A 17,703-nucleotide genomic window follows, 5' to 3' on the forward strand; every position below is an offset into this window, starting at 1 on the left:
CCAGAGGGCGGGGCATCCGACTCAGATTTTCGGTGTCGACTATAGCCTACTGGCAGTGTTGGCCCACGAGCCTTATGTTCAGTCAGAACCAAATGTTTTTTGGGTGGCAGGACGGGGATATCAGTGCTGCCAGTATACTGACCAAGCGGAAGGTCCTGCATCTGGAAGTCGTTTTCCAAATTTGGATAAAGCCTCTTCCTCAGCTGCAGAGGCCTTGTAAAGTTCCTCTTCCTCAACATCCTGGTGTCCGAAGATGTTGGGCATATTGCGACCCCTCGCTGCTGCATCTACCTGCGATGTGCCTTTCAGTCTCGTAAAGTTTTCTTTGACTGAAAAGATAGACAGGCCTCACAGTCCTCCTCCCTGTGGTCAGGAGACAACACAGTTTACAGACCTGGTAAAGGTCGGTCCATGGGTACTAAGCATGGGATCTTGGGCAGAAACAGAACTGCGTCCATGCCATCAGCAGGGCATTCTATGGCAAAGCTGAAGGGAAAGAAAGATAGGCACTGAAGGGCGAGGTCAAGCACGTCAATCCGAAGGACGACAGTTTTCATATCTCGAAAAGCAAAGATGGGAACACATTCGATAACAATACTGGCGAGGGTAAGTGTCTATTACGACCTGAAATGTGCCAAAAACTGTCTCGAACCGGAGCAAAGTAATAAATGTCCGAACCCGATGGCAGCAAGAAAACAATGTAGTAATGTTAAACTTTACGACTTTGGGTATTCACAAAAGGCATTTAGGAGTAGTAAAGTTAGGATTCCTGATCACTCTTCATGCGTTCAGTCTTCAATTATCTCTATATGAAAAGGAATGTGTTTTTGGAATTAATATTGATTATTAAAGGTTGTATCCATACATGTGGACCTCTTGGGGATGGAAAGCTCTAAGTGTGTCATCTTCCGTGTTAACAGCATTTTAGAGCTGAGTTTTGGCCTTCATTGTTAAAGTTTGAGTGCCTTTTCTACCAAATCTGAAGAACCAAATATGGGGGCAAAGATCTGCTGCTCTTCAGTTCATATTTAGGTGCTTGTTGTGGATCTTGTTGTTGCTATTTAAATGATGAATTCTGATGATAGCTTTTCTGGTCTCGCAGAGGTGATCTTCACTTTGGGCACAATTTATAGCTGCTTCAGTCTCTTTCATGAAGGGCCATTCACAGTCAAATGTGATTCTGATTTACTCAGTGCATACATGTCGCAGGCTATCACTTCTGAGTAATTATAATGCATAACAAATAAAAATGGCTCGCATAGGTATTGTTCCAAGAAATATGAATACATTATAAGACTCAGGAATAGTTTAGTGACAAACAGTGCTTACAAAGAATAGTTGCAACAAAATCAAAGAAAAGTCAGAGCATTTATTTACTAGATAACAATTCAGCCAATGGTCAAATAATGGTGGGCATTGGGTCAAAAACAATTACTGCGAAGAACCAGAACAAACCAAGGCCAATCACGCTATCTTTATTGGGAATAATAACTAGTTAGGTATTTTTAGATTTTCTTTCCCTCTCCTCTCCACATCACTGCACTACAAAGTCTACAATAAGAAGTGTTCCTACGCAATTTGAAGTCCAGCACGCCTAAATCCGTAGAGGATTCAGAGGAACCTCATTGATGAAGCATGCCACCTAGGGGCAACCCTGGTGGGTGAGGGGTCTCTAGAAAAAAAGTGCTTTTTTAGGTCTCGCCTGTCAATGCGCATGCGCATTGAGCAGAGCGAGACTATGGGGGCTTAAACAAAGCTTACCTACACTGGCGATTTGATGAAGTGCATGTGCACTTTTAACTCAATGCGCAAGCGCAATTAGTTAAAATGCGCGTGCACAGCATCAAATCGTCAGCTTAGTGCCGCCAGCAGCTCTTCCCGCTCCGCCCCCTGCTGCATCAAAGGCTTGGCGCTGTGCCTCAGCCCAGCCATTCTCCTCCCCTAATTACCCCCTGCGGCATCAAAGGCTTTTTCACGGCCGGCCGGCCGTGCTTTCAGTTCACGGCCGGCCGGCCTGCCGTGTCTCCTTTTCTTTTTTTTTTTTCATTAATTGAATGTCTTCCAGCAAGCTCTCCTCATCCGTAGCTTTAGGTGTGATGACAGCATTTCCTTATAAGATTACTGCTCTCTTGGGAATATATGAGGGCAGGAAGCCTTCTGAATTCGGCTGATCATTATCAGAGAGTGTTTTGGTGAAAATACGGGACTTTTCTTATGCGTGCTGCTACAAAAAGAGCTCAGCTCTCCTTAGCTACGGGAAAGCTGTTTGGCTTACTTCTGCTCGCTCAGCCAGCAATTGTGCCATGTGGTGTGTTTTTAGCTTTACTAGCTCATTGGTGTGTACTGGCTTGCCACTTTGCTGGAATAAAGTACCGGCCATAACGCTGAATACGACTTTCTTTTAATTAGTTCACCAGTTTGCTGCCAAGTGAATTTGAGAGTAATAGTGGCAATCATGTTTGAAACTGCATAACGTGAGCGGAATAAGCTTGCAAGCCGCAATCACCCCACATCCACCACATCCACCACCACCTCCACATCCACCACCACCACATCCACCACCACATCCACCCTCACCCTCACTCACCCTCAACCCCTCACTCTCACTCACCCTCAACCCCTCACCCTCACTCACCCTCAACCCCTCACCCCCTCACACTCACCCTCACTCACCCTCACTCACCCTCAACCCCTCACCCTCACTTACCCTCAACCCCTCACCCTCACTCACCCTCAACCCCTCTCACCCTCACTCTCACTCACCCTCACTCACCCTCAACCCCTCACCCTCACTCACCCTCAACCCCTCACCCACCCTCAACCTCACCCTCACCCCCTCACCCTCAACCCTCACTCACCCTCACCCTCACCCACCATCACTCTCACTCACCCTCACCCACCCTCACTCACCCTCACCCTCAACCCCTCACCCCCTCACTCACCCTCAACCCCTCACCCTCACTCACCCTCACCCTCACCCTCACTCACTCACCCCCTCACCCTCACTCACCCTCAACCCCTCACCCTCACTCACCCTCACCCTCTCACCCTCACTCACCCTCAACCCCTCACCCTCACCCTCACTCACCCTCACAACACATATTGTGTTACAATAGGTGTCACATTTGCGAAAGATAAAACTATTGGCATTGTAAATAACAAAGCTATTAATTTCGCTATTTTCAAAACAAGCACATAAATAAAAAATGTGTCCTTTACAATACCAATAGCTCAAACTTTCCTAATGCGAGACCTATTGCATTGCTGTGCTTCTCTCCCCTGCTGCACTCTCCTGCTCTCTAGAGATGCCATCTAAGTCACGTAAATACAAAACATGTTGCATTCCAAATGCTATAGGTGTCACATTCGCGAAAGTTATAACTATTGGCATTGTAAATGACAAAGCCATCAATTTAGCAATTTGAAAAACCAACAAATAAATAAAATATGTCATTTACAAGACCAATAACTCCAACTTTTCTAATGCGAGACCTATTGCATTTGCAATGCTTGTTTAGACAAGGGATTACAGCGGATTTTTGCTGTATCCTATCTAATTCCCTATGGGCAGGTTTTCTTTGATGTACCTTATTTTTGTGTAACTAAATAATAAATACTGGCCATAAGGCCCCCAGTATCTGCAATGTTTTACCCCATATAAAATGTACATCATAAATCATGTCATCATAAGGTGTTATAAGCAACTGCACCAAATGCTTCTGCGGTATAAGTCGTTACATCATTATGAGGTAGTGAGGAGTGTGTGCCAGCCGGTTACACCAAGCAATGCACAGATTAAGGAGTACCACAAAACTGGTGACTCAGGGAATATGATTGAACACCGGTGTCTTGAGTCGGTGACCTAGGCGATAAATTTTTACAGCGACCCCAAAGTGAACCAAGTACCGGCTATATAGATCAACTGGTATGCTGGTGGAGCATGGAAGTCGGGCGGAGGCTTGGAGCGACACCACAATTGTCAGTGTACTCAATGCAGCATCTTCTGGAGGGAGGACACTTATTTCAAGGCTTATGATGTTTTGTTTTAGCTCACAGTAAGCCAATGTTGTTATGTGTATTGCCTATGGCCAGTATATGTAATAGGACTACATCATAGCACATAAGTTCTAGTTCTTAATAAAGGCCATGATTTAAAGCACACCACATTTTTGCATCCGAAGTTCAAGAGTATGTGACTAGACTTTTTCGTAGTATGAGCCACATGATTCCTGATCGTCCCAGAGTAAGTAGCGTAGTAAACCTGGTCTTTTTCATCCGCGGGATGAATCTCTCACACCATGGCACAAGTTATGTGGGTATTTTCAAGAATATGAATCTATAAGTGGTTCACACTGCAAAACCAGAAATGACTTAAAAGAGAAACCTTGTCACACGTTTTTCAAATACAATTCTTTTACTACAGCGGTGGTAATAAAAATGTATTCATTGTGTTTAAAATTGCCTTGAAATCATTTTAAGAGGGCATTTTATTAGGCATCTTGTTTGCAGCTATGATGTTTTGTTATCGGCCACCTCACCACGCCCCAACAAATGACCTGCAGTCAGGAGAGTCAGAGGAGACAGGGTGAACCACAGCTTCAGTCACACCATGCCATACAGGAAACAAGTTGGTGGGGTAATGTCCGCAAACTACCATTTTAGATCTCATCAGAGCTTAAATAAATAGAATTACTGTTATCCGATTAAAGTAAAGTGTGGGCATCCTGTATTAAGAGCCCCACTTGAGGTGCCTGTTATACTCTTCTGGAGGATCTTGAAATCAATCAATTATAGAGAATAAAATGGGTCAAAGTTAAAAATGAATATGCAGTAATCAATATCGAAATGGAAATATGTGGTGTCAAAAATATTTTGCCTGTTGCAGTCTCTCAATGAACGTGCACACACCAGATGCATTCATATGGTTTTATTAACAAGTTTATAATACATATATATTGCATATATGAATTGGACGACTGTACAGTACAAATTTATGTTCACAGTTTGATATGACAAAGTGTCGTTTCTGCGTTCCCATCAGACTACCAAAGTAGAAACAGTGAAAGTACATGAAACATTCACATCTTTTATTAAGATTGAAAAAATATTTCCGTACATTACAAAAATATACCAACGCATGCTAGAAACCTATAATTACCCATTCAGTCTTATCCAGCTTATAAAATATATATTACAATTTAATAAACTTTCTGCATAGTTCATACATTTGAAAACTAAATATTATAGCCCTGCTAAAGATGTAGGTATAGTTCAAGAGATGCTAAGCAGGTAGATTATTTTGACCCTCTAACATTATTCAAATTCAATGTGTATAAATATAAAAGTGCTAGGATTTGTAGAACATAAGGCATATTTGTAGCTCTGTCCTAGGGAAAAGATACAACATGGCACTGTGATTTTGACTGAATCAATATGTAACCGATAAATAATTAAATATGACAGGTCTGAGCGTAGATGTAGATACTTTGACAAATTATGCGATTTAACAATAGTGAGTGGAGAATGTGGATTTTTATTTTCAAAACAAATCTATTGAGTGATTCCAGCAGAACAATTCAATGGTTAATGGTCAGACTTTTTGTAAGCAGTGACATTCATTAAGTGCTCATGAGTTCCAAATTGACACAATTAAACCTGGCTAATTACTTGCAGTTACCCATAAGAAATCATATGGCACAGACTGCTAATCTATACACCTGATGCGGTCCATACATCGAATTTCATGCGAAAGACCAAATCGAGAGACATTCGTCACAATGTCCATTGTTTGCTCCTCTATGCCTTCTGTATGGTTTTCAGGTTGGTTTGCCTATGGACTTGCTACAAGAAATCAAATAGTGCTTCTCAAAGAAACAAGCAGGGTTTGCAGCTATAGAGTCAGGGCTCGAGTCGGGGTACCACGTGGGTGGACGGTGTCCCCCCACTTATTTTACCGGGTGGATGCCGTCCCCCCTGCCAAACAGCTGGACTTCACTCTTTGGCCTCTCTGGGACGAGATCGGAGCGCACCTTTCGTGATGTCACTTCCTGTCATGCCGTCACTTACGGTGACAGCGTCCCCCACTTCTCTTTTTAGGACTCGTGCCCTGTATAGAGTTACTGGCCCCGTTTCTGACACAACGGATTACAGAAGTTACCAGTTCCACTTGAGTTATAGTGCCACCACACACCTTTTTCACAAAGAGATTTTAGCTCCTCAAACACCGGAAATCTGAGGTAAGGCCTGCATTTGCATTGTATAATGTTAGCCTCCGTGTCTTTAATGAAATCCAGATTCTCTAGTCATGCTAATAGGAGAATCGCAATTTACCAGTACCCCTGATATGGGTACCTCCAGAAATGGAGAAATACTGGCCCATTTTCCAGGCCACTGTTCATGAAGGCCTGCGTCCGCAAAGCTGACCATCTTCTTTTTGTTCCAGCTATGGTCCCCTGTCTTTATTTCAAATCTTACCACATCTATATTTCAGAGAATATGCAAGTACTTTTAACTGCTGCAAGTTAAAATAAATGATTCACGAAGTATAGCATTACCAAACCTCAAATTGGAGAGCTCTTGCCCAAAGAACAAACTAGCAGCAAAACCAGTGCCACCAGATTATCAGAGACAATACTGTAGAATAAGAATGACTAGTTGTATATAGTTCACAACAAATAGAATTGCCTTTTGAAACATTGAACAATTATCATCCAACTCATTGAATTGTCAGACAGCGCCTCGAGACCCTCACAGGTGAAGCAGCCGCACTCTACAAATCCTGATTGATTGATTGAATGAATGATGCCAATTTAACAGGCCTCGAAAGGAAATAAATCTGAAAGGAGATTCCAATTTGTGACATGCTGCCCACTGACCCCTCTCGTCTGCTTCAAAGTGCACCAAAGAACAAGCGATAACGCGATAAACAGCTTGACACTAGGGCATCATTCTGCCCCGATACCTAGACAATGGTGCTTGCAAATTCACGCAGTGTTGAATTTAGATCATTAATCATACTATTGATTACGCCCCGCAATCTAAAGGTGAATTTAGAAACCAACTGTACTGCAAACTGATTGATTGATGTACCCGTGTGTTACACAAACTAAAGTGAATCTAGGCCCATACTGTTGTCCATTCAACATAGTCTGTCCGGCTATATAAGGAGAAGAATGCCTTCATGGGTTTAAGCTGGCTCTTCTACTAAAGGTTAAGGTGGCAGGTTTCAGGCCTTAGCCCTGACCGTTACTGTTGCATTTGACTGATAAATCTGCAAGAAGCTGGGAATGGACCAAAAATTGCAACTACAGACACCAGACCCTTTAAGATGGACATGTTGCAAAAGGAGTATTATCAAATGTATCAGGCCAGAATTAGATCCTGAGAAAAACATTTGAACCAAGCATTCAAATTACACCTACAACTACTAGGGTTCATGACGGCATCACAATGACTTCCTTCAGTTAGCGCTTCTTTCGTTTTTAAGAGATGTAAATAACAGGTACTGCTAGAGTAAGCAGATTACTGGAACTCAATTTGCCAAGAGTGATAGGACAGAAGGCTTTTTCGGCCATGCCTGGATTCAAACCTGTAACCTGCAGATCAAATCAAGAGGTCAGCCGTGAGCCTCTGTCTCACTGATCCACACGGCAGGCTGGAGGACTTGGCAGTGTGTCCCAGCCTAGGGTGCCCTTTCAGAGGAGTGCACAGCTTTGCTCTTTTGTTCCAATTCCAATAAATAGTTTGAAGCATACTGCAGCGGGATCTCAAACCAGATTAAGTAAATCACGTCATACAAAACCTGGAATTCACAACTAAGACACAGAAACTTCCCTCTCAACAACTCATGTACACAAAACACTTGGGCAAGTGGAAACGAACAGGTACCGATTTGCAAAGTAACAACACTTAAAACAAAGCCATGTGACAGGACGCACCAGGGATGCGTGATCAGTCCGATAGCATTGCCTCTGTGAACAGTACAGTCGACTAGTAAATATGCACATGTATTCTCATTGATTCCTATGTCGTTACTACTCTAAGGGAATTTTGAAATCAATTATTTTTGACTGATTGAGATTATCCAATGTTTTTTGTTCTTATTGATCAGTCCTCATCATTCAACAAAGAGAAGAACTCAGTACAAGCTTGGTAATTATAGCCCCTGCCAACTCGTGAGGTGAAACTCAATAGTGATGATATAAAAAAACACAAATGATGGACTAAAACAATAACTAAACCTAGTAAAGTTTAGCAACACAGTCAAGTTATTGTTAAATCTCACATATCACAATAGATATTCTGGAAGGTCAAAGTTGTGTAAGAATATAAGTTCCACACTGCGCAGAAATTGTGGTTTGGAAACTTGTTTTCACTCAGTGCTACATTAGACCATTTACATCCCATATTTCAACATGGCTGATATTGGTGGTCTGAATGAAGTAAACAAAAAGTGCATCTGGAAATGTATTATGCTCAAATTTTAGTGAATAGGTAATGTCGAGAACACATAAAAGTCATCCTTATACACAGCCATCATGTCTTTGTGAGAACATTGCTGAGTGATAATGGCAAGTCAGTTGTGTGGATTTTGGAGGGGGGAGGGGGGGTCTGAGAACAACATTTAGCAGAAACATTCTGTAATGCTGACTCTAAAGTGTCATAAATTCTTTCGCTGGGACGGATATACACTTAATAAAAGATGAAATATCTTTATGATGGTTCACCCAGCATGATGAGGCAGTGCATAACATTTTACAATCAGACCCACTTAGGATGAGCTTTTCTCCTGCAACAGATTCAGTCATTGTTTGTCATTTGGGTCACACCCAAGGGCAGTGTTTAAAGAGAAACTGGAAATGGGTGTGACTGCAACATTAACTTCAGATTATATGTCCAACTTCAGGAGAACACAAACATGCTGCTCAATCGAGTGACACATTTAAGGAGGAGGCAGTCCTTCCCCTCTCATTGGATCAGTCATTCTTTTGATTAGGCCAGTAATTGCACTTCTGAGGGGGGTATAGGCACTTAGTTCATTCAGAATTACATCTACAGGAGTAGCACAGCACAGGCTCTTCATGAGAGTTGACTTCCACTTTTTTTCTATGCAGCATCTCACGGTGAAAGGCTTTCAATGTACACACTGCATTATTTGCGTAACGTAACCAAATTATCACAGTACAAAATGATACCATGCAATGGTAACAGCCAACGTATGGAGAAAAACATTGTGTTTGTTCGTTTTATTCATAAATCACAAATTTTTTCCAGTATTCTCTTTACACTTACACACACACACACACACACACACACACACACAAAGACGGTGTTTATTCCTTTGGATGCCACCATAGCTGTCAACAAGGGCGATGTTATGAGCGATCTGGCACCGGCCTGCTGGAATGCCACCTTCATGCTATATGGTGCCGCTTTGATGTACCAGAAATGCCCCATGTTGGTTTTTATTTGTAAAAGGGGCCATTGTCATTCACTTTGTTTAAAATAGGCACTTTCACATACCAGTTACGTACAGAGTGTCTGGTTGATTAGTAGATCCTCGTTAGGAAAATTCATTTTGGCGCCAAATAATTTCTTAGAAAATAAAGTGATACTAGTTCTCTGTGCTTCAATATGAGCCCCATGAAATTGCCTCATCTTGGTTTCGGAGGACCTGGCTTGGAAGTTCGGCCTGGACTGTTCCCATGAGGAGCAGGGTCGAGAATGATTTGTATATGGCTGGGTCAAAACTGGCGTGGCATGGTGAGCAAAATATATCTTGTCTGGGGGTGAATGTATGATTTATTCAGCATTCCGTCCAGCATTTGTCTGTGTAGCACCCTGGTTTGTGGCACTTCTTAGAGGAGAGCAGGTGAAAAACCCTTTCCACACGTGCCAAAGCTCCAGCCACCGAGACTATTGTTTTTCGACAGCAAAAGGTTGTGGGCCTTAAAATTACACAAGCTGTTCCTAAGGTAGAGCATCCATTGCTTTGGGTCGCCTTGTCGGTCGGGACAGTAGCTCCCCTCCTCCCCACCAAACAGCACCACCATTAGGCCAGGGCAAGCAACATCATAAACGTATTGTTTAACCACACCTAGATAAGCAACCGCCCGAGAACCATCTGTCCATTGCACCGTTCAGATATATGATGGGTTTAAATCCATCACAGGCCATAGGTTAGAAAGTCTGTGGCAAGAATTAGCAGTCTACATACTGTGTGCATTTAAATACATTTACAGGTTAATTAAAATCGACCGATTACTTACATCACAAAATGTGTTGTACATACAAAGCAGTAAAGTGTTATTGTACAAGGTTCCTCGTTCACTGAGGTACACTCCGGGGAGGAACTGCTTAGAAACCCTCAGAAAAATGTTCACATTCATTAGGTCTGACCCGTGGTATGAGCAATGAGGGGTAATAATTATTACTGACCATACGGAAGCATCTCATTGGCATACAAACTTTGGAATTCAGGCCAGCTGAATCCACCACTTGTATAAAAAAATAAGAGAGTTTTGGGGATGATGTGGGGTCCTCACACAAGCATGTGCCGCTTTCTGTGGAGGGCAAGGTGGTCAGAGCGAGAGAAGCTGCGGTCACAGTCCGGGCACTGGAAGGGTTTTATCCCGGTATGTTTCCGAAAATGCCGCGTTAGTTCATCAGAACGTGCAAACTTCCACGTGCATCCATCCCACGTGCACTGGTAGGGCTTCTCCCCTGTAAAGAAAGAACATACAAAAATGATTACAATGCTAAAATATTTTACGATTCAAATAATAAGATTTAGAGACACTGAAAAAAGAGTCTGTAGAGTGCTGGAGATTATGACATCATGGCTTACAGTTTAAACGTGTATTTTCAAATAACATTAGGGTTCTGGAACTGAAGTAATGCACAGACAACAAAGACTCCTAAATTGAAACTTTGTCTCTTTTTTGGTGACACACCATATGAAACATAATAGCATTTCAAGAAATAGTCATCAATTTTCTGAAAAACATCTGCCTAATAGCGTGTTTTTCCATCTGTAAAATTACAGTATCTGTGTAAAAGTCTTTCATTTTAAAGCCTGGGAGAAACAGCTTTGAGCTATCTGTCCAGAGGGCAATATGGGGTTCCCATGCCGACATTCTGCACCTCAATGATGCCTGGACTTAGATTCAACACTGGTTCCATCACAATCACCTTAAACTCAACCCTAAAAAAACGGAAATCATTCTCTTCGCTCCTAAAAGCAACCAGCTCCCCATTCAACACTGGATCTCTGACCTTAAAGCTCCCAACTGCTCCCTTTCCACTTCTAACGCAGTTAAATCCCTCGGAATAAGCATTGACCAGAACAGTCTTACTCCACATATAAAATATTAGGCCAAAGGAGCTCTCTTCACTCTCCTGCCCCTCAAGAAAATTAAACCCTTCATTCCTGCTGAGGACTTCAAATTAGTTGTTCAATTACAGGTACTGTCTTAGCTTGGACTATGGTAATTTGCCATTCTCTCGGGAACACCAAAAGTCCACTTAGCCCAAATCAAATCAGTCTTTAACCTCGCGGCCAGGCTTATCACGGATTGTAAGCGGTTTGACCACATCTCCCCGGCACTCAAAGGCCTCAAATGGCTTCCCATCGAAGGCAGAGCCACCTACAAGACTGCATGCATTACGCATAAAGCCCTTCATCAACTCACCCTATTGTATCTCTCAGATAAACTCCACAAAGCAGGCTGCTCGAGAGAAATGAGGAGTACCAATGCTCTCATGCTAGTCCCTCCCTTGTTAAACAAGAAATTTACACAAACACGCTCTTTCGCTGGAAATGAACCTACTATCAGGAATTCAGTCCCTAAAGCTCTGCGTTGCAACCCCTCCTACCTCAGCTTCAAAAAAGACCTCAAGCTGCACCTTCTCAACAAATACTGGGGTCCTTAATCCTTGCCAGCTAATAAGGCTCACAATCCGACCCAGACTGTACTAGGTTCCCGCTACATTTCACCGGACTCTCTTCCCCACCCTCTTCTCATTCCTGCATATACTTCTACCCTCCCCCCTCTAGTTCCCTTGTAATAATCGCCTACTCCTGCATGCCATCACCTTTCCCATCACGCTCCTAAGTTACTCGCCTACTTTTATACTCCCCTCAAATCCCCCCCATCTATACTAGTTTAATTATTCAATACTTGCTATGGCCTAATGGTATTCCTTATCCTCATTCCCATGTTTAAACTGCACTGTGTAGATTGCTCTAATTGTCTTGCATTTTACCTTTCTGTACAAATGTTATATTATTGCAATTTTTTTCATTACCCAACCGTTGTAAAGCGCTCGGATACCCTTGGGTCTAGCCAGCGCTCTATAAAACCTTTTAAATAAATAAATAAAACGGGGTTAAACCTACTGCATTGGTATGCAAGACAACACTAAAGCAATAACCTGCACTATATTTTTCTGAACCTGAATTAGAATCCCGAAAGGAAATCTCCTAACTGAAGTTTTTGAACAGTTACTAGCACTATGCCAGCCTTAATAAACATCCAAGGAATTGCCTCCGAGATGGATCATATAAAACACGGGAAATGTGAAAAAACATTTTGCATTTTGTTTTCAAATTGACAACTTTAGGAAAAAACTGGCAAGGAAAAAAGGGTCTCAGGGAGTGAAAGGGAATAATTACTCTGGTACAAAAGAATTGGCTAGAGAAACGTGAAAAGAAAACTGACAAATTAAACTGGAATTAAATCAGAAATTCTCACTGGGAGGAACATAGAATTAGATTAACACAAACGTCTAAATAAGAATGTGAATTATTGAAATCAAAATAAATGATAGACAAACTCAAATGGAAATCAAAATGCAAACAATGATAATCAACCTGGTATAAATCATGGAATTCTGAATGGGGCAAAAAAGGAAAAGCAGGCATGGGGATGCCATCCGAATAGTGTTAAACACAGGAAATCAGATGTTTCATTTGAAGGACTCTGTAGGCCAGGCTTGGGCCAAGTTGTTTAACTTGTTAAAGCTGTGCTCTACAATGTATGGACTACTTTTTAAATATCTGTTATGGTGTCAATGCAGACACTGGGAAACACTACATCAATGCTTTTGGCGTCCACAGTACTGATGGACTACTGTAACCAAGTAACCAGAACAGGATCAACTTGGCAAGATGATGGAAACTGGGTAAATAACACACAAGAGATATCTGTAGAGAAAGGTTTAAACTAACTATGCTTGACAGTTTCAGTCTAACAGTATTACTACACTTGGTGGACAACAAAGAAGTCCAGGAGAAGGCATCTACAGATAAGACGCCAATCAAACTTGTTTTTGTAAATATCAAATTACTAAAGGTATATTCAGATTACATTTGCAACTGAGAAAGCTATAATCTCTGAACAAGCTTATCCATATGAACAACTGGGAGAAAGGACCTAAACCAGGAAATTGCAATGGATGTCTGAAATAGATATGGCTGAGAGCAGCTAAGTCACCCATATGCCCTGAATATCGACAAATTGCTTCCAAAGATACTCACACGATGGGATAATACCAGTTTAGGCTGAGGTCAGTTTTTATGTGTGATGGAACGGCTGTAGTGTTCTGACTTAGTCTGTATTTGCCATCTTTTCAATGGCCTCCGATTCCTGCTTTATCAGGTCATATGTATTTATCCAACTACCGGGGATTAAAGGGATTATCGCTGTAATTACCCTCCAAGTGATCTCCCATGTCACTGTAAAAGAAGTATTCACTACATTACTCGAAGACCTGGGGAATATGGAAAGCAGACTTGTGCTGGCAACTGTACTCGCAGGCTGCATGCAAGACTGCTGACGTTCTCTGGTTCCATCTTTGTGTATTAACTGATTTGGAGAACGAGACCTTCCCTATCCAAGATGGCGGAGGTGGATCACTCTCGGCTCAACCACAACAGTAAAGAAACAGCTCAAATCAAAACATATTTGCTTGACAACTGTGTGCCTTTGTGTCCTCCTTAGCTGTGGTAGCAGTTTACAGCTGGGTTCCCGCTATGTACGCATTTGTTGTTTTTGGATGTTCCTTCTAATTCCCTCTCTGCTTATCTCCTGAACCCTTCTTCCTGTTCCACTTACTCCAGTTCTGTTGTCCTGTTGTTCCATCCTGGTTCACCTCTCCTGGGTCTGCTACAGAGGTACGTACTCTTACTTGCACAGTCGGCAACATTCATCCTCTAACTTACAGTGTTGAAGTACATATGTTCATATTTATCACCTTCACCTCCTCTGATAGGAAAGAGCAGTGACCCATGGGAAGATACCAGAAAGCACTTTATTGAGGAAATGTCCCGGGCGAATGCATTTCGGCGTGTCTGCCTTCTTCAGCGCCCCTCTTCAACTAAAAGTGCTGCGGCATTGGCGGTCCTGCCTCCATGCTGATATTTATGCCTTGCTCCACCCCCTGATGAAATTGGGCACTCCCCAGCAGTCCTGCGTGAATGGACTACCTGACCCACAATGCCTCGGTTTGGTGCATCGTGGGATTGGAGATGCTCGCGTGGGGTGACACATTCTGGAGTGGCAAACGATGGCAGGCGCAAGCAACAGACATGCTGAGAGGTGAGGCAAATCCACAGTTCAGAGGCCCCTCAGGTCTTCCCCAGTACCGCCACAACCCCTACACACGAAGTCTTCTGCGGGAGCAGGCACAGGAATCCCGGTTGCCCAAGTAGGAGAATAGAATATCTCCCAACCGCTGGATCCTCCAAGCGTAGAGGTGGGTTCAAACGTGATCGTTAACACAATCCACAAGAAATGCTCAGACGAGTTTGCCAGGGCGTTTGAACCTCTTGTATGACGGGGGTCGCTGAAATGCGCTCTAGGCTTAACGCATAATTTCATCACCTTCACCTCCTCCGATAGGAAAGAGCAGTGACCCAAGGGAAGATACCAGAAAGCACTTTATTGAGGAAATGTCCCGGGTGAATGCATTTCGGCGTGTCTGCCTTCTTCAGCGCCCCTCTTCAACTGAAAGTGCTGCGGCGTTGGCGGTCCTGTCTCCATGCTGATATTTATGCCTTGCTCCACCCCCTGATGAAATTGGGCACTCCCTAGCAGTCCTGCGTGAATGGACTACCTGACCCATAATGCCTCGGTTTGGTGCATCGCGGGATTGGAGATGCTTGCGTGGGGTGACACATTCTGGAGTGGCAAACGATGGCAGGTGCAAGCAACAGACATGCTGAGAGGTGAGGAAAATCCACAGTTCAGAGGAAAATCCACAGTTCAGAGCCCCCTCGGGTCTTCCCCAGTACTGCCACAACCCCTACACACGAAGTCTTCTGCGGGGGCAGGCACAGGAATCCCGGTTACCCCGGTTCATATTTATATACACTTATTTGCAATTGCGAAGGTGCAAACCTGCTCTTCATACTAAATGTGCTGTGTTCTGCATGAGTTAGGGGACTTGACTCGAGGGAACACTGGAGCATTGTGCTTAAGGGGAGGCACAAAGGGTGCGCGCGCATTGGCACCCATCATACCTTGCCCATAAATATAAGACTGCAGAAAATGCACCATACTTGCAGATTTTTCACGGTAGTTAACTTAAATATCCAACAATTCGGATTCCATAAATCTGAGTCTGCCATTTGCACCCGTATATAATAACTATTTTTAGTGCTCCAAATTTTAACTTAAATGCACAAAAGTGCTGTGACTCAAGAAAACAAACGGGGATAAGAAGTAGAAACGAGAGTATGAAGAGAGATGTAAAATAAAATGATAAACATGGAAATAAAACGGTGGGAAACAACAGACACAAAGGAAAAAAGATCGACAGCAGAAAGGAACAAAAAATGGGGAACTGCATCTAGGGTGACAATCAATAAATACTGTTTTTATAGTAATAATTTCCAGAACAGAGATTAACTCATGGCTTACATGCCCAAGACAGGCTTACATTTATGCACGAGTATGACAAAAGAAATAAGCCTTTTGATTGGAGAATGATCTGCACGTACCAGTATGTGTTCTCCGGTGCGCCTTCAGGTGGGAGCTTTTAGTGTACACTTTATTACAACCATCATAATCACACCTGTGTATCCGACGTTTTCTTTGTGTGTCTGGAGATTCTGCTGGAGCTGGCCTCTTCCCTGTCTGAACTATCACCGAAGGATGATTCCTGTAGAATTCAAGTGTACAATTAAAAGAATGTTCATGTTGAGATAGTAAAAAAATAGCGTAATCCAAGCAGTAAGAATAGTGCACAGCAACGTACGTGATATGGAGATATTCCGCTACATGCTTAAATAGATGATTACGTGTCTCAATTCAGAGTTACATAGATACTATACAGACCTGTGCTTTATGCCCATGCTCCTGTAGGCTGGAATGTCGCCGATGCTTCCTAGAGTCTGGCAGGGTTTTTCCTCCCACCCTATAATTGTTTTATAAGCTTTGAGTTAAGGCAGTAAACTAAACCACTTTAGAAGTATCTGGAAGTGGGTTTGTCTAGATTTAGGAATTAGATACAGATCAAATTTTGTATTGGAATATTATTTCAAGGTAGAGAATTTGGAGTATTTCTTGTTTTGTTGCAGCCTCTTTTTACATGGGACAGTAAACTTCATATTTTCGTCTGGCTAACCAGGCAGTTTTGGACCATTCGTGTTACTAGTAATAGTTGTTGCTATTACCTCAGGGCACTCATTTTTTCCAATCTCTGTTATGTGCTTATATTTTTTTCTGAAATGCCTGCCAGCCGTCAGTTGCTGTAGGACCACTACAGTTTCCAAATTTGCGCACAAATGAATGCATTTTTTTTAATTTACCACTCCAAGTAGTGTCTGCCATCTTGGAAAGGCAAGTAAAAAATAAATAATAAAATATGAGGCTGACAAATTGTTTATGCCCACACTCGCGTGTGACATGTACACATGTAACTGTCACACCCACTGCAGCATCAGGATACATATCTTTTTCATTTTGCTGATGCTTGAACGGCATAGGCAAAAACATTCTTGCAAATCCAATCGGTAGAAAAAAGGCGAGGCCTATTGGCTTTGCCAATGTTTGCTGTGAGAGTTGGCGATTTAAAGTGCTTCTGAGGACGCAGAGAACATCGCTTCTCGTCTGTGTTTTGTTGCGGGAAACTGGGAATGATGAAATATAAATTTGTGGGGAATGATGAAATATAAATTTGTGGTGCACAAAAATACGGACCCAACCATACATGGTAAGTGGACCTTTGAAAGCAGGAAAGGAATATTAAGAAACAGTCTAGGCCTCCAAGCGTCTTGCGCCACACAGGGAATTTCTGCACTGACTAGCCAAGAGCCATCTTTCAAACGCCAAAGATTCCTCCCGGAAAGCACGCTCCACTTGCGGCCAGGTTTCGGCCTGGTTTAATGTCCTTATGGAGTTACTGAGGTCAGACCATTGCAGGCGCTCGGCCAGGGCAGCCGGCTTTCTGCCCTCCTGCTTACGTTTGTGGTATTTCTCAAAACCGAGGGTAATTTAAAACAGGTTTGGGTCTCTTCTGACAGTCATCATAACTTTATCCTTACACAGCACAGCTTAGAGGCGGTATTGTTCCTGCCACTCCTTGAGAGAGGGTAATTAAGAGTTTCCTGTTGTTTGCTGCTTGGGGCCGGGCGCGGCCGCCCTGCACCGCTGACGTCAACGTCTAAAAGTAGCGCTCGGCGGAGGGGCACGCCCGCACGCC

The 17,703-nt window shown here is 42.9% G+C and overlaps 1 protein-coding gene across 1 annotated transcript in view; it reads right to left on the reverse strand.

The window, feature by feature from the left end:
* Positions 1 to 4,912: 4,912 nt before the first annotated feature.
* The window catches only part of KLF3 (KLF transcription factor 3), an 87,301-nt gene continuing 74,510 nt past the window's right edge, over positions 4,913 to 17,703 (reverse strand). Inside the window, exons 5-6 of the mRNA XM_078678345.1 lie at positions 16,001 to 16,161; positions 4,913 to 10,722 (exon numbers count right to left, since the gene is read on the reverse strand). Coding sequence (XP_078534471.1) covers positions 10,541 to 10,722; positions 16,001 to 16,161 — 343 coding nt within the window. The 3' untranslated portion in view covers positions 4,913 to 10,540. The remainder of the gene's footprint in view (positions 10,723 to 16,000; positions 16,162 to 17,703) is intronic.

The sequence above is a fragment of the Lissotriton helveticus genome, chromosome 2_2 (genome assembly GCF_964261635.1).
Source record: "Lissotriton helveticus chromosome 2_2, aLisHel1.1, whole genome shotgun sequence".
Taxonomy (NCBI): domain Eukaryota; kingdom Metazoa; phylum Chordata; class Amphibia; order Caudata; family Salamandridae; genus Lissotriton; species Lissotriton helveticus.